This window comes from Pocillopora damicornis, chromosome 7, assembly GCF_964200805.1.
Source record: "Pocillopora damicornis chromosome 7, jaPocDami1.2, whole genome shotgun sequence".
NCBI lineage: Eukaryota > Metazoa > Cnidaria > Anthozoa > Scleractinia > Pocilloporidae > Pocillopora > Pocillopora damicornis.
The window spans coordinates 4,852,315-4,875,459 of NC_142676.1; the positions used below are offsets into that span (position 1 = coordinate 4,852,315).

At 38.9% G+C, this 23,145-nt stretch overlaps 1 protein-coding gene across 1 annotated transcript; it reads left to right on the top strand.

The window, feature by feature from the left end:
• The first annotated feature begins 1,963 nt into the window (after nucleotides 1-1,963).
• LOC149042177 (short transient receptor potential channel 5-like) lies at nucleotides 1,964-22,819 on the top strand. Its single transcript, XM_089212237.1, has 18 exons — nucleotides 1,964-2,163; nucleotides 2,660-2,716; nucleotides 3,120-3,176; nucleotides 3,763-3,819; nucleotides 4,490-4,617; nucleotides 6,249-6,461; nucleotides 6,543-6,747; nucleotides 7,330-7,543; nucleotides 15,403-15,759; nucleotides 16,316-16,342; nucleotides 16,494-16,683; nucleotides 18,152-18,298; nucleotides 18,858-18,966; nucleotides 19,110-19,192; nucleotides 19,841-19,912; nucleotides 20,541-20,640; nucleotides 20,927-20,988; nucleotides 21,453-22,819. The coding sequence occupies exons 1-18, from the start codon at nucleotides 2,082-2,084 to the stop codon at nucleotides 21,492-21,494; spliced, it is 2,202 nt and encodes a 733-aa protein (XP_089068363.1). The 5' UTR covers nucleotides 1,964-2,081; the 3' UTR covers nucleotides 21,495-22,819.
• Nucleotides 22,820-23,145: the final 326 nt, after the last annotated feature.

Sequence of the window (23,145 nt, forward strand, 5' to 3'; positions counted from 1 at the left end):
CCCCCTAATTTCAGAGGAGCCGAGTTGGACGTTGTTAAGGCTTTGAAAGTGTGGGATCAAGAGAAGATCCATGCCACCTTGACTAAGGGAGGAATTGAATGGAAGTTCAATCCACCAGCAGCGAGCCACCAACAGGGCATTGCTTGAGCGTCTCTTGTGGTTTTTCTTTGTTATTTTTTTTTCCAAGTTTAGTTTATAGATAAGAATTTTGAGGCTATCATGTAAGAAGCAATAACTTCGAATCGTCATCGGAGAGATCCTCGTATGTAGATCGTTGATTACGAGAATAAAAGGAACCTGGACGCATATAAGTTGTTGTGTCATATTTAATTTCGCCAAGCGTAACTAGCCCCTACAGCCATTCAAGTTCAAAATCCTATGTGTCTTCTTAACCTCTACACAGATCAAACTACTATTTGACCAATACCTAAATTTAATGATGAGGAAGATAAGTGTAAGCCCGGTGCAGTTACTCCCGCCCTAATTAGAAATGCCATGCTTTGGGATTCGATCGAATGCCATGGAATGCAAGAAATCTATTTGCGAGTTCGAATGGCCATGAATTCAAATAGACTGAACGTCAAATAAGCACGCAAAAAGAGTTTTCCAATTTTGTTGTTCTTCCCACAGGATGACTATTTTGTTGTTAAGCAAAGCCATCGACTTTGAATGGAAAAATAATCCATCTTGCACGAGAATGACGAGTATGTCGATGTATAAACATTTCAAGCTAATAACATGCATGAGAACTCAAACTTAAAAATGACAGTCTGAATCTTTTCTTTTTTTTTAATTGGTATTAACAGACGTATGCATGGCCGTGAATAACTCCACAGTACCGTAACATGTTCAATCGAAAAACTTCATTTTCCCGTTAAAGCAACACTTTCGTTGAATATAATTTTGTCAGAGAATCATTTAAAGCCAACGTAAGACACAACAGAATGGATTTGACGCCAACACAAGAACAAGAACGGTTTACCGTAACAAGGACCGCTCACAATACTATTGACCTCTTTCTCTATAACAGAAGTGCTTCGTTGACCCACCAAATTCCGCTTTGCTAGGAGGTTATTGTGTTGCTTAATGGTGTATTGTGAGCCGTTCCTTGTCAAGGTGAGCGATTCACGGTAACCGGTACGCGGTTCGCGTTCCTGCGTTGACGTCAAATCCGGTCTTTTGTGTCTTACGTTGGATTTTAATCCGTGTGACAAGTGTCTATTTGAACGTGCGAGACACGTTCGTTTCAGGAAGCAAAGTGTAGAAACAGCACCCCGCTCTGCTTTCAAATAAATCTCCGCCTATTCTACGCGGCAAATTTTAGCAGCCGATCATCTGGTAATGATGAACCTTTAAGGTGTACTGATAAACTTTGTTTCCTCGCGTTAGATTTCTATGGTCTGAACTAACGGAGGAAAAGAAAACTCAGAATACCGATTATACATCGTGATTATCTTCAGGATTTAACTATGCACTTTTGAAGCATAATATCTTTCGTTTTGGAAAATGAAAGTTTGTGATATTTCTACCAGGCTACAAACTAACTTCATGGCCTTATATTGATCTGAGCGGTCGAAAGCTACAATGCCGTGACTAGCAGATGTAAGTTCTAAAGTAGTCAATGTTGGGGTAATGATAACTCACGGCTACAACTCAAAGAAGCTACGATTACTAATTTAGCTACTCTTTGCCAGTTACAATCCTTATCATGCAGTAAGTCGAGTTAAGACTACTTGATTTTTCATGGCATATTTTTCACATGGAAAACAACAACAGTGTGTCTTCCACAAATCTCTTCCAGGAGAATTTCTTTGCCTTGATTTTTGTTTCGTTCTGTTTTTTTTTTTTTTTGTTTGTTTGTTGTTTTTTTTTTTTAGCTTTGTTTTTTTTATAGCAAACAGCGCATAATCGTGAAAAAAAGATAGCTGTTAAAATTGTATTTGCACTGGTCTATTTCCTTCATTTTTTCGTCTAAGCCTTTGATTAGTCTTATATCATTTTAATACTTATTTATACTTTATGCTGCTAATTCAATGACTCCACTATTTTTCTCTTTTTTTTAAGAATGGGTTAAGTTCGAAATGAGTGAGGGAAATCGCGACAATCTACCAAAATTTCTTGCTTCAAGTTGTGACAACATGAAAGGGTTGGACAACGATGGAGGTATTAAATCCTAAGAATTTTTTACCTTTCACTTTTCACCTACGAACTTCCACTTCATTTCTGACTTTTTACATTCCACTTTTTATTTCTCAAATTTTCTCACACCCAAGAACATGCAAGAATCATGCTCATATTTTGAATATGGGCATGATTAAGAAGTTGTAGTTCAGTGGTCTTCCGCTGGAGGAATAATGCAACACAACTCTTTTAAAAGAGCCCATTTGGGATTGTAGGAGTCAAGTAACAAGCCTTGGAAAATTTATCATATTTTTACACGTCCGGCGTGTCCGCCTGCCTCATGCAAATCTGTGTTACAACATGATTGCGCTCTTTAGCCGATAAATTGGCAAAGCTCGAGACATATTCGTTGGGGATAACGTATTGATATCGTAAGGAGAAACTGCATGGAATTAATTGATAGTGTTTAAGTAGCCAAAGATAATTTTGCTCAGTTTGATTATTGTTTTTTCTTTCTTAATTTCAAAACACTAAAAAGTTGAGAATAACGCTTATCTACCAACTACATCAGAATCTTGGGAATTACACAGTGAGGGTAAGCTTTTTTGATCAAGATGCCAAGAATTGGCAACGCTCGTGACGCATTTGTTGTGGATAATGAGGAAGCTGCATGGAATTGATTCATAGGGTTTAAGTAGCTAAGAATTATTTGTTCAAACAATTTTTTCTTTCGTATTCCTAAAACGCTAAAAAAAGTTGAAGCATTCCTAAAACGCTAAAAAAAGTTGAGAATGATGCCAATCTACCAACTGCATCAGAATTCAGTGAGTTGCACGGTAAGAGTAAGGTTATAAAAGAAGATATTGTTTATTTTTTTCGTAATTAGCTTAAAAGAAAAAGCTACATTAAAATTCATTTGTAAAGTTTAAGCGTCCGCGAATGAAGTCACTCTGACTAATTGTTGTTGTTTTCCTTCTTATTCTCAAAACAATAAAAAGTTAAGAATTATGCCGGTGGACCAACTCTATCAGTATCCAATACGTTGTGCTGTATGGGTAAGGTTATGAGATAAGATGTTGTGTCCTTTTTACTTAATTAAACTTAATAGAATGAACTAGGAAGGTTATTTAAAGTCAGGCATAACTTGCTTCGTGTCAATATGCAACAAAGAAGAGTTAAGCTTTAGGGCTGGGTCGTTCGAAGCACGTTTAAGCTAACCGAGGTTTGGTCGGAAATTTTTTATTTATTTTACTAGCTCTGCAGATAGTTCTAACTGCATATATTTTTCCTTCAGTTTTCACCCCCATTGTAATGTGGACCCCTCAAACTTGTTTATCTCCTGCTATCTTCTGATTAACTGGATCCAGTAGCTATCAAATTCATGTCCATCACAAAAGAGTGTATTTAACGAAAAAAATTCACTTCTGTTTTAGATTCCAGATTAACCTGTTCGAGATTAACCTTTTGTGAATTATATCTTAATTTAGACGCCATCATTTCTAAATCTGTCCTTGCTGTATGATCACAGTACAAGTGATTCACAAAAAAACTTCTGCTTTCGCTATCGCAGAAATTAGAGGAATGATACTATGCATCACAGGCTAGCTACTAGATTTCTCTGGTGCATTTTTTCATTCACAGGAACTAAGGTGAGCCTAAGGTCATTTCGTTTGGATTTTCCTAAAGAAAGGACAGAAAGTAAGTCCCTCATGGTAACAACACCATTCAACTTCATAATCCTATGTGCCTTTTTTACCTTTTTCCAATACCTGCAGTTACTCCCGCCCTTAATTAGAAATGCCATGCTTTAGAATTTTATCGAATTTCATGGAATGCAAGAAATCTATTTGCGAGTTCGACTGGCCATGAATTCAAATAGACTGAACTTCAAATAAGCACGCAAAAAGAGTTTTCCAATTTTATTGTTCTTCCCGCAGGATGACTATTTCGTTGTTAGGCAAAGCCCATCGACTTTGAGTGGAAAAATAATCCATCTTTCACGAAAATGACGAGTATGTTGATGTATAAACATTTGAAGCTAATAACTTGCATGAGAACTCAAACTCAAAAATGACAGTCTGAATCTTTTTTTATTAATATTTACAAACGAATGCATGGCCGTGAAAAACTCCACAATAACCATTGTTCGTAGCACGTTCAATCGGAAAATTTCATTTTCCCAGTTAAAGGAACGCTTAGTTGAATATGATTTTGTCAGATAATCATTTCTGGTCATAGTCATTATTTTCACCTAGCACTTCAAAAACGGGCCACTGGAAATCCAAACTGGCCATTTCATTCTTGTTTTAATGACTCAAAAGCACAGATAATCTTCAGATTGATTTGCAAACGTGCTCTTTATTATTAGGCCAGATAATCAGTTCTCTCGAAGACTTTCTTGAGGGAGGAGAAAAATGTGAATGGGACGATATAAAGAAAGTAGTTACAGCAAGCGCTCTCTGCAATGAAGAAGATCCTATAGACAAAGCATTTAAGGTACGCTACACGAGTTGCACGTGCACGTTGAAGTTCTCTCTCTCACTGGTTAGTTTTCTTTAAAAGACATCGCTCAATACCGTCCTGAAGTTAATAATTTGTTAATAATTGGTTAATGAAGGCTTTCCAAGATGTATCGTTAGTATTACTTGTACATAACTAAGTTTTGAGGGTATGCTGCTAAGCTTCGTAAAGTGATGAGGATAAATTACCACGAGCCCCCATCTAGCCCGCCGTCGTTGGTGAATTTCTATTGTGGTGTTGATGTTATTGAGAACACAGCAGTCTTAGAACACGCTAACAAAACAATACACGTTTTCCTGTGATTCATAGCTAATTTCATTGATCATGATCCCCTGGTGTACCTGTTGGGCTGGATAAACCATTCAACATCTTGAAATGAGACGTCATTCTAATCAGGCGTGAGTCCCTGAAAGAAAGCACAACGGTCGGTCAGTAACAAGTGGATATCCGAGGGAACAACACCATCTTGTCGACATGATGATGAGAATCAAATGTACCGCTAACAACGCCCCAAAACGTATTATTTGCGGATGAGCTGAGATAAAGGGATTTTTTTGCAGACTATATACTATATTAAAGTTCACACGGCAACCAGGTGGACAATCAGACATGGTTTGATGCTACTCTGGTTTACAGATTCAATGAATGTAACCGAAGAAGATACAATTCATAGACCCAACGTTTCGACACTCCTGCCAAGCCTCCAAACCAAGGCGCTGGTGGTAACGCCGATTAGTGGTGATAATTTTAGAATTATCCCACCCAATTGTATGGTTAGTTAGGCATGTGTGCTCTGATAAAGCTGAAGTTTCTTTTTTGCCAAAGAAAACCGCTTTTGGTACTCTTTTAAACGTGTAGCAAACTGACGTTTGGTCTGTCCGATGTGTTCGTTGTCATACTCATTGCAAGGAATAGAATAAATGGCGTCAGTTCGTTGTTCTTTCGTGACAGGATCCTTAGGTTTGGCGAAAATATGCCCCAAAGTCTGAAAAGGTTTTTGAGCAACTTTAACGTTGTGGCTATTCAAATTCTCTTGATGGGTTCCGTAACACCCCGAATGTAAGGAATAACAGCAAAACCAGTCGCTGGTTCCCTTTCATCAAGAGCGTTACTAGTTGTAACTAGTTTTTGGCAGTTACGGAGAAAGGTTTTTGTATAGCCATTTGCCTTTAGGACATTAGAAACATATTTCCTCTACTCAGCCTTCGAATCGAGTGAAGATGGTAGACAGTCAGCCTTCCTAGGTTAAGGTTTGGCTACAGACTTTTTATGGCAAATATTTAAAGACAAGTGTCTACCGTAAACCCACCCACACCGACAAATACCTCGCTTTCAATTCTCACCACCCTATTTATGAATTGTATCTTCTTCGGTTACATTCATTAAATCTGTAAACCAGAGTAGAATCAAACCATGTCAGACTATATACTGTTTACTAATAAATCTGAAAAGGAAATGAGAAATAAATCTCTTGAACTCCTGGTATCCAAACAAATACAAGTTGCAATTCGTGATCTCTAGCCAGTGAAGTGCCGCAAAGAATTTTATGCACAGCATAATTTCATAATTCAGATCATCAATTGATCATTTTTGTTCTCTTCATGTAGGTTAATAGAAAACTTTGTCAACTCGCTAAAACAAGTACGGAGAACACGAAAGCGATTGAAAAGTTAGCTGATAGAGTTGAAGACTTTGCCTATGATTTATTGGACCAAGTGAAACGAATTGAAGAAAAAGAGCTGCACGATGAAGCTGCGGACCGCTACGCCTCCCTGTTCAGTGAAATGACGGCTGTAGCAATAGCTAACGGACGGGAAAAGGTGCGCCATAACTTCTACCTAATTCCTAATTTTCCACTATCGGTTTCATTTATTATACACAACTTGCCGATTATTTTGCAGTTTTTATCCCATCCATTCATTTTCAAAAGAGTAGAAAAACGGTGGAAACTTGGCTTATCGGAGGACTTTCAGTCACGACTTCCACATCGCTTTCTTCTCTTGCTGATTATGATGGTTGACGCAATACTTACTCCGGTTATGCTCCCATTGAATGCATACGTTGCATTCAAAAACCAACACGGAACAGACTTGCCCAAAATCCAAGGTATTTTGAATAAATTCCATCTTCAATCCTCAATGACATAACGGCTCAAGTGACGAATCAGTTTACAAGAACCAGACCTCTGACACTCAATAGACAGTTCCTCACTTCACTCTGATGGTAACTTCCACTCAGTTTGTGAAAACGTCACGCAACACTGACGATAAAGTCCTTCTTATGACTATCCTCAGTTGGAAAATTAGACCACTGGATAAAATGTTACCCCCGAGTTCAAACCATTTATTTACTGTGGCGAGGCTAAGATTGTGCATGCATTTGCTTCAAAACGTCAGGTTTGGTATAAAATATGGTGTCATAGTAAGTGCCATGTTAAAAACCTTAGCTTCATTCTGCACGGACGTGATGCATATCACAAGTTTTTGCTTCAGGTAGAATCAAATTTTATTCAAAATGCTTGTCTGTATTTCTACAAGGACTTTAGACTAAGTCTTTACCGTACACGTTTTCTCAGTTCAGTGCTTGCAAGAGCTGTAAAGATGTTCAAAGCCTGATACTAGTTGAAATTTTATGCAATTTTTGCCACCACGGAATATTTAATCTACCTTATTGTTATTTACTCCATAGACATTTATGGAAAGTACCTCGAAACTCCCTACGTCATTTTCATGAAGACTCAAGTTATGCAACTGACCTTCATTGGACTCTTCTTTCGGACATCCATGATTGGTTCGTCTGTCGCTTTTACCGTTGAAGAAAGCTTTATATTACTCTTCTTTACTGGATTTGTTCTTAGTGAGATCCAACAGTATCGAAGTTCAGCATCGAAGGTTTATTTAAAGTAAGTGAACTTAGGGCACGCGTTATAATTGTAGCGTGCTGCTCACTCGTGATCCGCATCGAAATCAGTGGGGGTTTTTGCTGCTGTTGTTGTCATTATTGCTTTTGCTTTTTTTTTTTGTCCTTTGGTTTTGATATGCTAAGAAACGTGCCTTACTGCAAAACCATTTTCGCACAGGTTAGTTGCCAAAGAAAAAAAAGGAAAGGTGAGTTCCGCTTGATGATGCAACTGACCTTTTGCATTTCTGATCTCGTGATAACATTTCCTACCAACTGAGCTACGGAACACTAAGGGTGCGTTCCTTTGGGAGAATCTGGATCAGGATTTCTGATCTGTGGCGTTCCTTTCGAGTAAATCCATTTTCAGATCAGTGATCTATCAAATCCAATAAAAGGATTTATCGGATCACTGATCTGTGCGACCCAAAGACGGATCATTGGATCCTTGATCCAACCCGTTCTTTTGGGCGAAGGATCCGAAATTAGTCATTTTGCCCAACGGCGCTCAATTTCAAACAAGTAGGTACTTCATATATTGACCGGAAAGATTGTTGGCAATCGCTCCACAACTTCTGCGATAAACACGAAATAAACTCTATTTTGTAATGTTAAATCGATCGGTCACTGATCGCAGACATTCAGGGTTCCCAAGTATCCATAGCGTAATCAGTACTTGCTTCTGTAAGTCAATGGTAGGTCTTCCCCCATTCCTTTGTCCATGAGGCAGACCTAGGCAAGCAGCTAACAGGCGTTCCAAACAGCTCACTGTAGTTCTTGACATCCGAAAATGACTTTAAAAATCTGAAACACTGTAGAATGGTTTAATGTGTTCGAAATAATTCTCAATGCGGACATGGCCCCACCTCTCCCTTATCAAAATAAACGATAGAAATTCTTCATCTTCACAAAATCTCGCTTCTTGTAGTATTGAATCATCGGGAGGTTCCTCTATGAACGAAACAACAGCTGATCTATCCGCGACGGCCATCTTGTTTTCGTTTTTAAATCTAGCGCGCGCGATTCCGCTGACGCGCTCTACAATTTCGCGTCTGTTGTCATGGTAACTGATCCGATGAACTAAAGCTCCGTTCCTTTGATGCACCGTGATCTGTGTGATCTTGGATCACAAATCCTAACCCGAATCCTACCAAAGGAACGTACCCTGAGTGTTCTTTTCCAGATTTGGTAGTGAGCCAGGGTCACGCAGGCGCTTAAGAGTGTGTCCACGAGAGCATTGGGTAGTCGTGCGACATGCCATCTCACCGATTTCAATGAGACTTTGCCAGTTTAAAGGGTCTAACCCAAAAATCCAAAAGACACACTGGTTTCTGCTTTGGATTTTCCGGTGGGAGATAGACCATCCCTCCCGGTTTTCTTGAGAGAAATTCCGCGCTCTCGCTTGAGAGCAAGTATTAATAGCTCTATCAGACTAAAAACTGTGCTATTATTCTTAAAATAATATTAAAATAGTGTTGTCATTGTCACTTACCGCCATCGAACATTTCCATGCAGAACTCTACCAAACTAACATCTGTTGCGTGATCCGAAGACTTTCCGTAGGAATTATTCAAGCGCGTTCTTCATGCTGTTTCCTAAATAACAATTTTAGAATAATCTGCAGATTTCTATGATTATTTGCTTGCTTCGATCGTAAATTATCTGCATTTTTTTTCAAGTATTCTATTACTTCATCATTCTATTATTCTATTACTTCATCAAACATCAATCTTGGGAACGTTATGTCCCTTGCTCCCAAGATTGATGAAATCCGCTACGTTGCCCAACATGCAAATTTGGATTGTGTTTGTATAACTGAATCATGGCTTCGTAGTTATATTCAAGATAACATTGTCGCGCTCAGTGGCTTCAATCTAGTGCGAAAGGACAGAGTTGATATTACTCATGGAGGGGTTTGCGTATGCATTAGAGACAATATCAACTTTACTATCCTGGAAGATTTAGAAGACCCATCTTTTGAAGCGCTTTGGTTAAAAATTACGACCTGCTCGTCTCCCGAGGGGATTCAGTTGTGTTGTGTTAGGAATAATCTATCATCCACCAAACAACAATAACCCTGCAATTTTAGATTATTTGTGGCAGAGTTTGTCGTCCATTGAATCGCGCTTTCCCAACAGTGGTCTGCTTATTGTTGGAGACTTCAATCGGCTAAACACCAAGCGTCTTCAGAACAGTTTTGATCTAAAACAGATTGTCAAATTCCCCACGCGAGGCAATAAAATAATGGACCTTGTCCTAACGTCCTCCCCACGGTCTATCAGATCACATGTCCGTAGAGGTACAGCCAAAGGATAGATCCCAGCTTCCGGACTCGCGATCAACAATCAAAACAAGGGACTTAAAACCTAGCAATCGCCTTGCTATACATACCTACCTCCAAGAGGTCGATGTGTACACCCTCGTCGGCAACGTACAAGGCTGTGCAGAGAAAGTGTCAATTTTTCAGTCAATAAACCAACATGGTCTGGACAGTGCACTGCCCTTGCGATCCAAAGCGATCCACTCTAGAGATCCGCCCTGGATTAATTCATGTTTGAAAGATCTAATCAGACGGCGGCAAAGAGCACTCGCAGAAAATAATCAGCCGATGTTTCGATTTCTGCGGAACCGAGTGAACCGTGAGCGTAAGATCTGCAGTTGGCGGTACTACGACTCCAAAGTTAGCCAGCTGAAGGAGTGCAAACCGTCTGCTTGGTGGAGTGGAGTTAAGAAACTGAGCGGCACGTCATCGGCCGTTAGGGACTCGGAAGAGCTATGAGATCATTACAACACATAAGGAAGAAGTCTCTCAGTGCCTTGGACCTGGCCAACCTGATCAATGATACCTTCCTCTCCCCAATGCAAGACTTTACACCGTTATCTACTGAATCTTTCCAGCTGTCGCAAGACCACTCCACCAAGCAACCATTTTTCTTTTCTACGCATGCTGTTTACCTTCAGCTTGTGTCGATCAAACCTAGGAAAGTGTCTGGCCCTGACGGTATTCCAGCATGGTTGCTCAAAGGAAAATGCAGATCTCCTTTCCGCTACGATATCTGATATCATTAACAGTTCTTTTGCTGAAAGAAGTTTACCACCTTCTTGGAAATCTGCTGATACCGTGCCGATCCCAAAGCAGAAACCAATTAAAGACGTAAATAAACATCTGCGTCCCATCTCGTTAACGTCCATTCTCTCTAAGGTGGCAGAGGAGTTTGTTGTTGCGGAATACTTGCGACCATCAATTCTCAAGAAAATTGGAGACAACCAATTTGGGGCTATCCCAAAATCTTCTACAACACATGCATTAATCAGTATGGTGCACTCCTGGGCCAAACACACAGACGGTACAGGATCCACCGTCAGGGTCGTCTTATTCGATTACCGGAATGCTTTTGACGTGATAGACCACGCGCTTCTCGCTGGGAAACTGCTCGCCTTGGACATACCGGTTGGCGTATCGTTTTGGATCATCGACTTCCTTACAGATCGTACAGAGAGAGTCAAGTTGGGAGAAGATTGCCTGTCCGAATGCAGGAATGTACCGGCAGGGGTGCCTCAGGGAACCAAGCTCGGGCCGTGGCTGTTTATTCTTATAATCGACGACATCAACGCCACCAATACGAATCTGTGGAAATACGTGGATGACACAACTATTGCAGAGTGTGTTCACAAGAAAGAAGGCATTCGTATTCAATCTGATGTGGAGGAACTGATTGCTAAGTCTAATCAAAATAAGTTCAAGCTAAATGAATCGAAATGTAAGGAACTGCGGATTTCGTTCGCTAAATCAGCCGCGGACTTTGCTCCAATTGTTACCAACGGGAAAGCAATAGAGGTAGTGTCTACTGCTAAGTTGTTGGGGCTAAACATTTCTTCCGACCTTCGGTGGAACTGTCATGTTGCTGAAATAAGTAAAAAAGTTGCAAGTCGATTATATTTTCTTAAACAACTGAAGAGAGCGAATATTCCCACTAAAGATCTGCTAATCTTTTACAGGACGTGTATCCGCCCAGTAATGGAATACGCATGCCCGGTGTTTCACAACGCGCTTCCTGCATATTTATCTGTTGAGTTAGAACAGCTACAGAAACGTGCCATGCGAATTATTTTTCCGTTTGTTCCATATAGCGACGCATTAAATCAAGCCAATTTGGAGACGCTCTTCCAACGCAAGCAGTCTATCACAACTAAGCTTTTTGATTCCATCACCTGTAACTCAGACCATAAACTGTATAAGCTCCTGCCTCCTCAGAACAACTGTGAACTCAATTTGAGACGAAAGAGGAAATTTACGAAGAGAAGAGACTCATGAATACATTTATATATAGTAATTGCAGTTAATCTGTGTACATTTTTCTTATAATTTTCTCATACTTTTATTAGATTTTACTATTGTAACGATTAATCTAATTCAGCTTTTGGCTGCGATTTTAATCAGAATCAACTATCTACTGCTATCAACTACTACTTCACGCAAATCTAAATTCTCTCGATCGAGTATTGCCGGCGTTTAACTGCGTGACTTGTAAAATTAATTAAGAATGAGCCAGCAATATTTTGACCAATAGGCTTCCTGCAAATTTCCCTTGATGAAAAAATCCCAAGACCTAGTCAGTTGTTTTCGTGAGCAAAGACAATAAATATGAAAGAAAATTAAGATACAAAGGTAGGGGTTTTTTTAGCTTAATAGCATCTGTACCCTTTCCTGCAGTCTTCGTCTAAATATTGCAAGGTTCCTCCTTATCTTCTGCCTTGTTCGGTCAGTTTCGACTTCTGAAGCTAGATCATCGGTATCGGCCTCGTCGTCCTCATTCCGACTTACAGAGGGGGACCTCGACAATAAACCAATTTTTGTTGCAGCAGATAACCGGCTGAAGTATCGGGCGATTTGCTACTCTATCAACCAGTCAGCCTCAGACAACATTTCTGGCCGGTGTTGTCACTCAAACTCGATATTTGGGAAGCCACATTAGAGGCGGTTGCATCACTAGTTTCTTCCCCTGTCCAGCACACGTCTAGGATATAATTTTTTTGTTTTCTGAGGAAAAGTGGCTGCTTTTTGTGTTTTCCAAAGAGCTGATCCAAAGTCCACCTGGCTAGTTAGGGATTGTTCGTCAAAATTTTACCTAAGGTGCGACCTTGAACGTATCCACCCCCCTACAGAACGGAAAGTCTCCGTCCATTTCCTCTTGATCTTAAGGCGGATTTTTTAGTCAGCTTCGCCTTGTGTTTGCCTACGTTAAGGTGCTTTTGGATGGCAGTGAATGACTGGAACGTCTTAATACATCCGGGAAGTCCTATTAGCAAGAATATCTCGCCTTCTTGTTCTGTCTGTGACGGATTGGGTATGGTTCTTGCGATGACCCGCGTTCAGAGATCTGTGCACGTTGCTGATAACCACCCGCTTCTACGATTAGTTTGCTGAAGGTTTCTAATGCGATGAACCTGGTGAGATCCTGAGGTGCTCCAAACTGTGCCAGTTGGTGTGCGCTATAAACTCGTCGCAGTTCTAAAGTTAGAGGGAGGATCGCCCGCCTCTATTTATGTGAGCGTCTCTACATTACCTGCGTATTCCTAGCAATCATATGATATAAAGTTCATCTCAGTCACAAATCACCAGTTAGAAAAACTGATGTTCAAATAAGCGCTCTTCTTGCCCTTCTTACTTATTCATTGCCGACTCTAAGATAGCCGTTAAAGTACGCGTTCTATTAATACGATACGAGCCAATACGAGCTAGAATAAGCTTCGTCTTGGACGAAACGTATGTTTGGAATACATTGACGTCTCTCAAATGAAGGGATGAGCTTAATTTTTATGTCGAGGTCGAGGTCGACGTGACTTCACATTAAAAGCGTTTTCGACAGAACAAACTTGTGAGCATCACTGCACAAACTGGGAAAGTAAACACTTGTATTTATCTCCTACGCGTTTCGTCTGACAATAGTAGACTTCATCAAGGATTTTTTTCAAGTAGGGTAAATAAGCTTGCTTATATACAAATGGTAAATAAGCTATCTCTTTACTATAGAAGCCAGTGGAAAGAATTCGCCAGGTGCGCCTACGGTGTTGTACATGCGTGACATTTCTCGGACGTTACATGTATGAGGACGTGATCCGTTTGAAGGTCACAGATTTAGTGTAAATATTTGATCCCTCAACACATTACATCCTCCTCAACGTAAGGTCTCTAGTTTGCAGAGGTCTTAGGGCGCTTTATTGCATGGATTTGCCTTCTGCGGCCAGAGGGCTAAAAGCGAATTTCTCGGGTGTAATTGCTTTTTATTTCTCAATTGATGTTGTCGCAAACACAGTTTATGGGAGTCACGAGACAAATGGAAATAAATAGCAAATAAAATGCATTCTCTTGAGAAATAAAGTTATAAATAACAGGGGTTCTTTGAAACAAATAGTGATAGAGAAGGTTTCAGTTCTGGTCAATATTGACTTTTCATAGCCTACTTCCAAATCTGAGGGAACACAAAAACATACATGTATGATGATGCGAGAAAGAGAATAAAAGTACAAATGAAGAAGAAGGAGAAAACATAGGAACCCGTGTTGCTTGCCCTTTTGCGGCGTGCAGATATCTTTTGAGCCAGACCTACACACCTTAGCCCGACACCGCGCAAAGAAACTCGAGAGAGTGCTGCGTACCAACTGGCTCGCACGTGCACGCAGGAAGGCCGTGACATTCAACGAAAATAATGGCAAATCCATACGATATTTGCAGGCAAAAAACAGGCAAATAAAATAACAGAAGGTTTAAGAACTTTCTAGAAGTGTTTTCTTGAAAAAAAAAAAAGATGAACAATTTGTACTTCTCACGCTACAAATACTATTTCTGCGTAAAATTTCTCGATGGTGGAAAGTGGAAAAAATATTTTCCAGTCTTATTTTCTGGAAACATGGCGCAGTTAATAAATTTTATGAGGCTATTGATATTTCCTTTCAAATAAGGGGGACATAGTTTTCCGTCATCCACGGTCTGGAAAAGCCGAAGTTGTAACACACGGGAACTTGTTACACCAGTCCTTATTGTTGTGCAATAATGATAATAAACAATCAAATTATAGACTAATGAATGTTTTGTTCCGTACGAAAGCCCTGCTTCCTGATTTTAGCAAATCTCCAAAGTAATAAACGACAGAAGAAAGAAACGCTACGATTTTCCCATCGATTTTTCGCCAACATGCATCTCTCTAAACTTGAACTTTTCCATGCCTACAAAATATCTCGGAAGTTTTTCACATTTTTTAAGTTTTATTGATCAATCATCTTGTATAAAGAGCTAAAAAGTGTGTGTTTATTTGGTCGTGACCAAATAAACCAGAAATAGAGCCAGAATTGCGTGACAGGTGTAGTTGAGAGAAGCTTGTCACAGTCGCAGATTTTAAAAGGCATAAAAGACAAAAATACGATAGTCCTCAAATATTTTTTTGATGGTTTTCAGAGATGAAATGATGGATTTTAAAGGGTAGTTAAAATTAGTGTTGTAGCCTTCTGGCAAGAGGAGATGTTTGACCTCAAAGTTGTCAGATATTTGGATGAATTAGTTTTATTTATAGTAGTGCTACATGTCGGGAATAGCCTTCTTACAAGGCGCGGCGTTCACAGAACGCAGCTTGTCAAAATGCTTAGTGTCGTTCATAGTTATACAGTACTGTAGTTATAATTGTGTATTTATAGTTTGATCCTTTTTTAAATGGCTGATGAAGTGCCCGTGATTAAATTAAGTTTAATGATTGATTGTTCATTAGAACTCCAGGCGATCGCACCCAACCTGCAAATATTCTCGTTATTTTGACGATTTAATTCAATGAAATGACTTTGTTTTTTTTGTGTGCTTTTTTTTGTCAGAGACATGTGGAACTACTTGGATGTGTTGATAATGCTTGTTTATGCCTTCGTCATTACAATTCGAATAGCAACTGTTATTATTGGTGGTGATCCCTATAAAAATCGTTTGTTGGAACTTGCTCATTACGGTTATGGATTCGATGGCATGCTTCTTATTCTACGATTTTCCAGCATCCTGGAGCTCAGTTCAGTTATTGGTCCACTACAACTGGCGTTGTTTCACATGTGTCTTGACTTACTGGTCATACTTATCCAGTTTGGTTTTGTCATTGTCGCATTCTCGTTGGCCATCACTAAGTGTTACACAGCTGAGACATCCTTCCTGACGCCCTTGAACAGCGGATCAAATAGTACAGAGTAATTTCCTATGTTTTCTTCTCATATTACTTTGTAGGAACTTTTTTAAAAGTTCACAACATAAAGTTTCCTTAAAAAACCCGAACACATATGGAATTTTGAACTCAAAATCAATATCTGATATAAAAACATTTAAATCATCATCTACCTGTCTTAAAAAGTGCTTGATCTATATTTATATCTAGAATCGAATGGTACAAGAAGTAACATAGACTCTGCTGTTCTCACTTGCACTGCCACTTATCCACATTTTATTTCCGCAGTGCTTTACTGAACGAATTTCCCGTATCTTGCTTTTATTTGAGGCTCCGAAAATACATGCCTTCGAAAAAGGAATCCTTTCTTCACTTTGCTTGCTCTTGGATGTATTATCCGTGGGTGGGTTAATTGAGTTGTCTCTTCTTCCGTTGAAAAGTGATTGGGGAAGCACAATTTTACGAAATGTTATTGGCCGTTTCGACGCAGACTTCCATTCTTAATTAAAAGTAATATCCAGTTTTAAAGGGGTTTCTTAGGATATAATAATCTTGTTGTTGTTTTTTTAATCTTGTTGAAGGTACTGCGTTGAAGGCAGTTTGAATTGGTAAGTCAACTACGCTGATACTTAAATTATCACTTATCCTGTTTCATCTCTTCTTGTCCTATATCATTATATCTTATCTTAACATAATTCAAGAATAACAAAACTAATCATCATTTCAAAACGCTTTGACAGTTTCGCGTATTTCTTTCAGCTTCTACAAGTCTGCAAGGCAGCTAGTCTGGTCTGTATTTGGAATGACCCATTTCGAGGAGATGGAATCCATCACTAGTTTAACTTCGGACGTTGTTGTTTTTTTGTACTTGGTTTTCTTGGTTTTGTCAGTCATTATGTTGGTTAATATTTTGGTAGCCTTGTTGACCACCACATATCACAAATACAAGGTAATAGCTAATGAATAAAGAGATAATAATAACTTCTTACTAGCTGAGTACGAGGGCCGTAATGGGGAACGTTGGCTTGAGTTCGTGGCGGTGCGGACCAAGCGCAGTTAGGTCCGTACGAAAAAGACTAAGGGCCAATATTCCTCAGCGCGGTTCGAGCAATCGAAGTTAGTAGGTAAGATAACTTGGCTCTATCAACTGAGATGATAGTGTAGATTGGCCAAGAGAAGAGTTTATAAAAGCGGATGTTTCGAGCGAGTAGTTTATATGGCACTCGTACCATACTTGATTATTTTGAAATTGCCAGCTTTCGCAAAAGATATACACGGTCTCTATGGTAACGGTTCAAATGGCAAAGGATCTAAATCATCCAATCCAAGATCCAATCCAAGATCCAATCTAGGATCCAATCAGAACACTCAGGACTTTCTTGCGATAGACAAAATTTAATTTACTCCCAGAAAATAATAGTAATTAATTTTTTTCGCAAGCATCTCAGAGGTCCAGAATCCAAAATCCTCGAGTTTGTTTGGTTGATTCCGCTAGCTTCAGCGGTCCTCATTTTCCCATCCGAAAAGAAAGAAAAGATTTCTCCTCTATATTTCAGCAAACAAACTCTCTCAACTTCAAAATATTAATTTAAATCTACTCAAAGGGACTTTCCTTGCCATCGAAAACTCAATAGAAGTCAATCTTGGTAGATTATGATCGGCGATGAAAGTAAACAATATAGAAAAGATCGTCGTCATAGCTATTTAAATCGATTTTGTTTGTCAAACTAACATCAGTGAACAGATTTAGGGGAGGGGCCTGGGAGGCCCGGCAAACCCCCCCCCCCCCCCTCATTTTCGGTAAAAAAAAATCAAAAGAAAAAAAGAATTGCAGAAGGAAGAAAAGCCGGCAGGGCAAGCGACAAAAAACCGGGCTCCCCCTCAGCTCAAGGTCTGGATCCGCTACTGAACACTGTTCTTCAATCAAAAGTTTCATACACCTTTCTTTTCCGACGCGTTCTCTAATTTGCAGGTGTCAGATCGTGACAGATACTTTTAAAAATAATTGTTTCAAAGTTTGCTTTGAAGCCTTTTAAATTACAGTTTTCGTCCATGCGGAAATGGAATAATGTTTCGGTGAATCCTTCAATTTGCACTACCTCTGTTTTCTATACTACCTACTTGCTGAAAAAGATGTTTTCTTTATGGAGGATCTTGCCTTAATTACAGCTCTTAATCATTCGAGTTCTTTCTGCGAGCATTTATTTAAGTTTCGGGGAAAAAAAACAATAAAAATGTTATTCACCAGCTCAGGTCCGTCCGTGTTGGGAAAAATCGTACCCTCTGTCTTGAGTACTGATCCAAACCTCGGGCACAGTTTTTACCAATACGGACCATTTACCATTACCATTCGCTTATTTTATACGGTCGATTGAATCTTTTAATTAAATTATTTTTTTATTATTTTTTTAACACAGACTAACGCAGAAATCGAATGGAAATTCTCACGCGCAGTTATTGAGGAACAGTACAGACGCATGCACTTAGTTGTGGTACCGTTCAACATAATTTCTGAGCCATTAAAGGCCTTATATTTTGCACGATATTCGGATCAACTGGCCGAGGTACTAGAGTTAAGTGTCCAGAGGAATTTATTGTATAGTATAAGTAGCTTTGGAGAGTTTTTCTTCGGTCTCTTCAGCGAATTTTGCTGTTGTTTTCAATAATACATTGGTCGACTAAAAGTGGCGAGTCTCCGCTACGAGAATCAGCGTCTCAGCTTTCCTCTTGTATACCAGGTTAACGAAATAAGCTTCCATTTTCTCCCGCCTTGGCTGCCACAGGAATAAGCTCACATAAATTAAGCCACTGTTGATCAGGCATAAAGTAAAAAGTACCTAACGGGTGGAAAAACGCTAATGAATTAGTTGCTACTAATTTTAGTTCATTATGTTTGTGATCGGTTGAGATGGCGGTGTAAGTTTTTCAAACCAATCACTGAACGAATGAAAGAAAAGCCAATCCAATCCCGGATTATTTTCAAACTTATCAAATATCTTGCTGAGGCTCGAAGAATGGTTTTACATGTAAGAGCGATAAGTTAGAGCTACTCTACATAAGAATATTGAAGAAATATCCAAACTTATTTTAAATTTCTTCTTACTTTTATTTTTGTGCACATAGAGAAAGAATCAAAGGACCGAGAAGTACAAGAAGTTTTTTCAAGAAAAGTTTTTCCCTGAAATAACAAAACGCTACAAGGAAAAATATGACGGATCATTTCCGTTAACTGGTACATGATTACTAAGTACAGGCTCATTTTTCAGCCTTTTAGTGATTAGATATATTGGTTATCCCCTCCACAAAGTTTTAAACGTCTTTCCTTTTGAGCAAATTTTAATTACTTTATTTTATCTCTCACCTGTATCCGTCTAGGCGACAAAAAACTGGATAAGCTGGGAGAAAACCTCAAGTTCGTGACGAAAAATCTAGCAGAAATGCGGAATGATCACTCCCAGGTAATTTTGTTCCCATAAAGTGGCGAATTAATTCACCCTGACCTCTTTACGTCCAATTGGTTGCATGTTTCGACAGTGCTGTAGTGAGACACATAACCCATAATAGCACAATACTGTATACAACTGGTTCGAGAAAAGTTGGCGGAAAGAAGAATACGGCTCCAGGCGACCATCTGGAAAGACATTATAGATATCTGGTTGGTAGGTATTAGGTATTTGATAAGTCAAATGAATAAATAAATAAGTTCATAACACCTGCTGTGACTCATATTTACAATGAATTCTCTACGATATTCATTAAACGATGAGGCCAAGGAATCGTGACCATAAAACTACTCCCATTTACTCTCGGGGTTGTCGCGTGCACTTTACGCTTCTTTCCCGAAAACCTTTCAGACACACTTTGTGTCTGTGTTCTCCCGTTGTAAATATCTTAAAACTGTTTTTTTTCTATATGAAGACGGCTTTCAGATGTAATATCTCCCAAGAAAACGTAGTTGAGACGGGTCTGAATCCTGGCTCTCACACTGGAACCCCACTCTGTTTTAAAGCCATTGGTGCTTTGAACAATTCGACCCCGATTTCAATTTAGGAAGTAACGATCTGATTATCTGATACTGACTTCTTCTTCACGTCTTCTTCTTGAAGAGATTGATGAACCTGGAGAGAAAACTTGAACTCGTAATAGAGCAACTCCAAAGTATATCACGAGGAGATCCGGTAAGGATTGTTTGCAAGACGTTTTGTTTTGTGTTACCCTGTGCTTTTCTCTATTCGCTCGAGACTTTCAATGTCCATCTAATTAAGGAACTCCAGCGCGCGAGGCGTTCTCGCGAGGAGAACCCATAATTAAGGTAATATGTAGACTTCAAAAAAAGTAAAATTTTGTTTTTGAAAAATAGCCGTACCAAGTAAACAATTTAGTGCTCAAATTGAAATTCAAACCACTCAAGAATAATTAAACTCCCAAAAAAGCAGATTATTTGTATCAAAGTAATTCAAACGTCTGTAAAACAAAGCTTACTTCTGTGAAATAATTTTATTAATAAAGTCAGACTTGTAAATCAAGTGAGGCTAGGTATGCTACGATGATTGAGTTTTCGAGCTTTCGCCGATCTACGGCATCATCAGGGAATGTAGATGGAATCTTTGAAGTGAAGAGTATATCGGGCGGGGTGTTAGGCTTGATAATAGGGGTTCAGCAGACAATAGGACTGGACAATGGCAGGTATGTCAATGCGGTTAAGGTTAATAAAGTTTCCGCAAAAAGTGACTTAATTTAAAAATTTAAAAAAAACGAAGTTTGAAGATTAAGATAAATGTTGCTCATTCTATTGGTGCAAAACAGATTTTATCAAAATTTCCACAAGAGAAGGAGAACAAGGGAAGATTGAAGAAAGTGGTGTCATTCTTCGAAGACGACGAAGAAACAAACTCATCATCATCAGGTAACATTATTTTCTCTTCGAGAAAGGCTATACTCTTTTATAATCTTTTTTATGAGGACTAACATTTCAGCAAAACCATCACTTGTACGGATGTGGGCAATCGAACAGAATCACTTGCGCATATAAACATCCTACCCTGTCCATTCATTCGAATGCATTTCACTTATCGGTTGAAAGTTTGATAAAAGTGAATCCTAAGTGCTGCCTTTGGATTAATTAGAATCTTCGAATGAGATATCAGGGCTGTCATTTGGCTAAAAAAATATATCAAAAAATTTCTTTCTAGCAAACAGAAAACTGAGTACCTCAATGGCAGAAGTACAAATACATCTATCTCAAGGGGAGCAGGTATGGTGTTTCGCTTTTCATCTGCCTAATTTGAGTAAATCACAAATTTAACGAATCAAGTTTACTATTCGCTGTTACATGGTGCACATTCACTGTGAAGTGTCATGTGAGTCATAAGGGAATCACACTAAAGCCGCCAAATCATTTACAGCCTTTGTACCTGCTTGCATGTTATTATTACTAATCAGTAGGTAACCCTATCGGGTGTCTGGTATGTTGGCTGATAATGTCCACGGCTGAGGGATTTTACGAAAAATGGATTTTTGGCCGAGAAGCGAAGCTTCCAGGGAAAATGTGAAATCTTTAGGACAAAATCTCAGCGATAACTATGAATTCACACGTGCTCTCACTCAAAGTAACGAACTGATCATTCATGACAGATACTACATAATTATTAGGACGCATTTTCTCGATGAGGTTGATACCGGTATTCATGATATTTTTCTTTCCTTTCAACCCATCAGGCACAGGAAGAAAAAGAGAATCACATCACCGGAACCTCTTAAATGCAAAACTTCACACAGGACGATGGCCCAAATACTCACTTGTGAATCAATCGATATTTTTGACGAATTTCTCTCACGAAGCAAATTCTTTGCAGTGGATGATGTGTTGCTTTGAATCTATATTTGAATTGAATTTGTAGAGGATGTGTGTTGTGTGTGTGTGTGTGTGTGTTTGTGTGTGTGTGTGTGTGTGTGTAAACTTGATATTGATAATATCTAGAGGTAAGTACAAATAGTCTAAGGAGAAACCTCGCAACGGGATCGCATTATGTCGACGTGCACAAATTGGCAGAGGAATTATTCTATTGATCCCAAGACTTCTTCATTTAACGCGTCTATAAATTTCGCGATCTTTGGAAATTTTTATTGTTATAAGCAAAGGAAGCAGATGGCATTAGGCGTATTTGACTGATTATGACTAATAGAGTTAGAATATCTCTCTGCAGTTTTGGTTTAGTGTGGAATGGAATGCGAAAGCAACTATTTTCAACTACTCGTTTCAGTAGTGTTCTTAGCCGTAAGGATCTCTTAAATTCGTTTCTTCACCGCAATGCAAATATATGAATTTCATATATCTAAAATCATTATCCAAAATGCCACTACAAATTTAAGCCATAACATGAATGGGCTGGCTCCAAGAGCCCTTTGATTTCATATTTATCGCGAAAGATCGGTACCACATGCTAAGAACGCATTACGTTACAAAGTTATAATTTCAATCAAAACTAGAAGTGCGACTGGTGCAAACTAATTACTGCTGATTGAAATAAGTTATAACGGATGTCATGGCTTGGTAATTTAACGCTAGTTGAGATCTTAATCATAGTATCATACAACTTAGCTTGATTGCTATTAAGTGTCATCGATTTATCAATATGTTTCCGGACTTTATGATTTACTACTTCTACTTCTTCTGTCTTCTTGTTATGCAACTATTTATATCTCCCACGTTTATTCAATCATTTCCATGTTGTTGGAGAGAGGTAAGCAAAAAACGAAGAAAGCAAGCAAAAAAGAAAGAGTGCACGGTTTTCATGTACTTTTAAATGCTTTGTGTCTTGCCTTCTTTCAATAGTCCTTATCACTTGTCAAAAAAATTCGCCACAATATATATATTACGAGTGCACTTGTAACGGTTGCTGATTCGTCTTTCCCTTAAAACGTGATTTTCAGCCTTGGTCTGTAGCAGCAGTCGGTGAATGTAAACGTGTGTCTAGCTACCTAGTATGATATTGCTTTTTCCTTTTGTATTTCATCCATAGTATTCTATTTCTGTTGTTCCTTGATATGACCTTCTTATCGAAAAAAAAAAGATTTTGTCTTATGTTAGACCTTTATTTTGGATAATTGCGGTGGTCATTTACTGTTGAAGAAACAGTAGTAATAGGAGTCGGTGCGGAGGAGAGCCAATCAGCTTTCAGTATTTTGATCACGTGGTACAAATAGACCAATCAGAAAGCCGGATTTTTACATTCCATTCTCACGCCATCTTTAAAACCGCGGAGGCTCCTGAGTACTAGTCGGGTAAAATTACGCGATACAAGGGGTTTTATTTACATTTCTCTTTACAACTTTTGTTATCTAGTTGTTTTTCAAGCTGTACGATTTTGTTTTCTTCGTGTACAGTTACGTTTTCTAGATAAAGTTTTTC

Coding starts and splice junctions, on each gene's coding strand:
- LOC149042177 (XM_089212237.1), top strand. CDS start 2,082: ATGAGTGAGGGAAATCGCGACAATCTACCAAAATTTCTTGCTTCAAGT. Junction 3,820..4,489: donor TCCTAAAGAAAGGACAGAAA/GTAAGTCCCTCA, acceptor CTTTATTATTAG/GCCAGATAATCAGTTCTCTC. Junction 20,641..20,926: donor AACAAACTCATCATCATCAG/GTAACATTATTT, acceptor ATTTCTTTCTAG/CAAACAGAAAACTGAGTACC.